The sequence below is a fragment of the Prunus avium genome, chromosome 8, assembly GCF_965620075.1.
Source record: "Prunus avium chromosome 8, drPruAviu1.hap1.1, whole genome shotgun sequence".
In the NCBI taxonomy this organism is placed as follows: domain Eukaryota; kingdom Viridiplantae; phylum Streptophyta; class Magnoliopsida; order Rosales; family Rosaceae; genus Prunus; species Prunus avium.
The window spans coordinates 28,624,581-28,627,974 of record NC_142291.1 but is presented as its reverse complement, the minus strand read 5'-3'; the positions used below and the strand labels follow the sequence as shown (position 1 = coordinate 28,627,974).

At 46.6% G+C, this 3,394-nt stretch overlaps 1 protein-coding gene across 1 annotated transcript; it reads right to left on the bottom strand.

Moving 5' to 3' along the window:
- Positions 1–481: 481 nt before the first annotated feature.
- On the bottom strand, positions 482–2,740 carry LOC148292475 (uncharacterized). Its single transcript, XM_088245836.1, has 2 exons — positions 1,759–2,740; positions 482–534 (listed from the first exon to the last, which is right to left on the bottom strand). The coding sequence occupies exons 1-2, from the start codon at positions 2,738–2,740 to the stop codon at positions 482–484; spliced, it is 1,035 nt and encodes a 344-aa protein (XP_088101962.1).
- Between the last annotated feature and the right edge of the window lie 654 nt (positions 2,741–3,394).

Here is a 3,394-nt window from a genome sequence, read left to right as displayed (position 1 = left end):
CATTAATGTTATCAGTTTCAGGTAGAGAAGTTACCTGAATGACGTCCTCAGCAGATGATTGGTGTGGTACTGGAGCTGAAGAATTTTCCAGAGCAGGCATAAACTCTTCAATTCTCTCCTCCTGAGTGTGATGGCTGGGATCGGACTGAAGCGGAACAATTTCAGCAAAAACTGGGGGGAGCGACCGGTCGTGAGGGTCAGGCGACCGATCGTTTTCAGGCAGAGTCGGGATCGTGCGTTGCGACGTGCGTGGCGACCGGTCGTGAGAAGAATGCGACCGGTCGCTTTCAGGCAGAGTCGTTATCGTGGGGGCGACCGGTCGTGAGATACCTGCGACCGGTCACTTTCAGGCAGAGGCGTTTGCAACCGGTCGTTTGCAGCTGGCGACCGGTCATTTTCGTCGGGCGACCGGTCGCTATAAATCGACGACCGGTCGTTCTGAGTCTGGAACGAATCTGGAAAAAAAACTGGAGTAAAAAATTCAGAAATGTGAGAAGGATCCTCCTGTGCATCCGAAAAATAGCTCTCCTGTTCCTGGAACGCAACATCCATGGAAGTATACATTTTCTGACTTGGCGGATGATAACACCGGTAACCTTTCTGATAAGGTGCATACCCAATGAACACACACTTGTCGGCACGGGGATCTAATTTGCTGCGTTGGTGATCATGTAAGTGGACAAAGACCACACAACCAAATATGCGGGGTTCCAGGTTTTGGGTGGGAGGTATTTGGCTATGGTGTTGGAGTGTTTGAAGGGGGGGTTCGGAATTGGAGGATACTAGAGGGAATCCGATTGATAAGGTAAGCTGCAGAGAGGACGGCTTCGCCCCAAAAAGACCGAGGCATATTTGCACCAAAGAGGGATGCAATGAGCTTGGAAGAACTCATTAAGATCATGGTTGAGAAATTCCCCGCCATTGTCAGATCGAAGAACCTGAATTCGGGTATGAAATTGTGTCTCCACCATGTGATAAAACTGTTGAAACTTGGAACTGACTTCCCCTTTAGTTTTGAGAAGGGAACCCAGGTCATGCATGTGCAATCATTAATGAACGTGACAAACCATCTAGCTCCCCCGGGAGTGGTAATTTTAGAAGGGCCCCAAACATCAGAATGAACAAGGGAAAAAGGAATTAAACTTTTATTGGAACTTAAGGGAAAGGGAACACGATGGCTCTTGGCCAGTTCACAAATGTCACACTTAAAACTAGAACTCTCTAAATCTGAAAATAATGAAGGAAATAGCTTCTGTAAATATCCAAACGAAGCATGTCCAAGACGGCGATGCCATAACCATACTTCGGAAGTTTTCTTCTCAACACTCGTCCCCTCAATTTTGTAAGCTTGACTGAGGCTAGCTTCACTGTCAGATGCCAGGTCCAAATAATAGAGTTTGCCCCTCCTAGTACCACAACCAATCGTCTTGCTGCTGAGAATGTCCTGAAAAACACAATGAGTAGGCCAAAAGGTTACAGTGCAATTCAAAGCCGTAGTAATTTGGGCAACAGACAAGAGATTATGATGTAAGGATGGAACAATCAACACAGAATCTAAAGTGAGGGAGTCAGAGAGAGAGAGGGAACCCTCTCCAATCACCGGGGAGGGGGTACCATTGGCATTAGACACCACCGATTGAGAAGGCGGTGTATGAGAAATAATTTGTCCCGGATCAAAGGTCATGTGATCAGTGGCTCCGGTGTCAATGACCCATGTGTGTTTCTTTGAGGAACTATGCAAAACATAACCTTGGGTACCTGATGTGGCTACAGAGGCAGAGGCAGGAGCCGGTGAAGGTGAAGCAGCAGGACTTACAGGATCCGTGACGGAAGATGTGTGAAGGGAGGTGCTCTTATTCCTGCGAGGAGCTTTGAAGTGGTCCCACCAATCCGGGTACCCAATTAGTTCATAACAGCGAGCACGATTATGTTTGCTCCCACCACAATGAGTGCATTTGGTTTCCGGACGAGAGCTTGTGGTCTGAGTCTGAGAAGCGCCACCGGTAGAGGGTGGAGGGCCCCTCGGACGTTGAGTGGCCAGAACCGCAGTGTCTGGAGTACTGGCCATGGTCAGTCGTTGTTGAGCTTCGCGACGTACATATGCAAAAGTTTGGTCAAGGTCCAATTTGGGGTCTTTGCGCAGGATCTCCCCTCGGACTTGATCAAACTGAGGATCGAGCCTGGCAAGGAAAAGGTGAACACGAAGATGATCTAGTTCAGTCTGGCGCTTAGTGATGTCGGCGTCACAGTGCATGCGATTCGGGGTGCGATGATCAATCTCCTGAAAGATGGTCTGCAGTTGGATGTAGTATTTGTGGACGAGAGCACCATTCTGTTTAATGGTGAACGCCCGTTTGTTGAGATCAAACAGAAAAGTTTCATCCCCCCAATCAAAGTAGGTTTTCTTCACGGCATCCCAGATTTCTTTGGTGGTACTAAAACGGATGAACCGACCCATCAAGTCTGGAGACATGGAGTCGATGAGCCACCCTTTGACCCGAAAGTTCGCCGTACACCATTGGTTGTAAGTGGAGGAGGACTTAGGGGGCTGCGGAGTGTCGCCGGTGAGGTACCCCAATTTTTCGCGACTAGCAATACGTAACTCCATGACCTGAGACCATAAGGCATAATTGGTCTCTGTCAAGGTGATGCCGGTAGGAAACGGAGCGTTGTCACTCTGAATAGTAACAATTTGGGGGGATGAGGAAGTGGATTCGGTGGTTTGGGAAACGATATCCATGGCAGCGGAAGGAAAATGGGTAGGGTGTCGGGGTTGTGTTTAGGGTTTCGGGATACAGGATTCAGGATTCAGAGTGTGTTTAGGGTTTCGGGGTGTGTTTAGGGTTTCGGGATTCAGGATTCAGAGTTTCAGGATTCAGGGTTTCGGGATTCAGGATTCAGGATTCAGGGATTCAGGATACGAGGATACGGGTTCGTGGTTCAAGGAATTCGATACGAGGGATTCGGGTTTCGAGAAATTCAATACGAGGATTTAGAGACAACCTAGGATCGATTGCTCTGATACCATGCTAAAATATGAATACGGGTTTTCAATATGTTCAGATCCTTTATTCTTCTCCATAAGGAGGTATATATATGGGTTTACAGAGTGCTTTACAAGGAATAAGATACAATCAGAGATTAGGAAAGTATCTCCTAATTATACACAGATTTGTCAACTAAATGGAATGGGAAAGTAAATCCCTTAATTAATCAAGGAAATAATTCTCCTTGATTAATTAGGAGACTCACGTCAACAGTCTTCATAACTTATACGATTACTTAATTTTTAATGTACTTGTTGATGTACTTGTTTGATCTAATCTTCTTAACTTACATGATGACTTTTAACTTTTAATGTATGCATGTGAGTCAAAAAAAGACATGTTGATGT

Excerpts from the sequence above, each read along its gene's own strand:
- LOC148292475 (XM_088245836.1), bottom strand. The coding sequence starts at position 2,740 with ATGGATATCGTTTCCCAAACCACCGAATCCACTTCCTCATCCCCCCAA. Across the intron at positions 535-1,758 it reads TGCCTCTGTAGCCACATCAG|GAACAGGAGAGCTATTTTTC; the intron begins GTACCCAAGGTT and ends GTTGCGTTCCAG.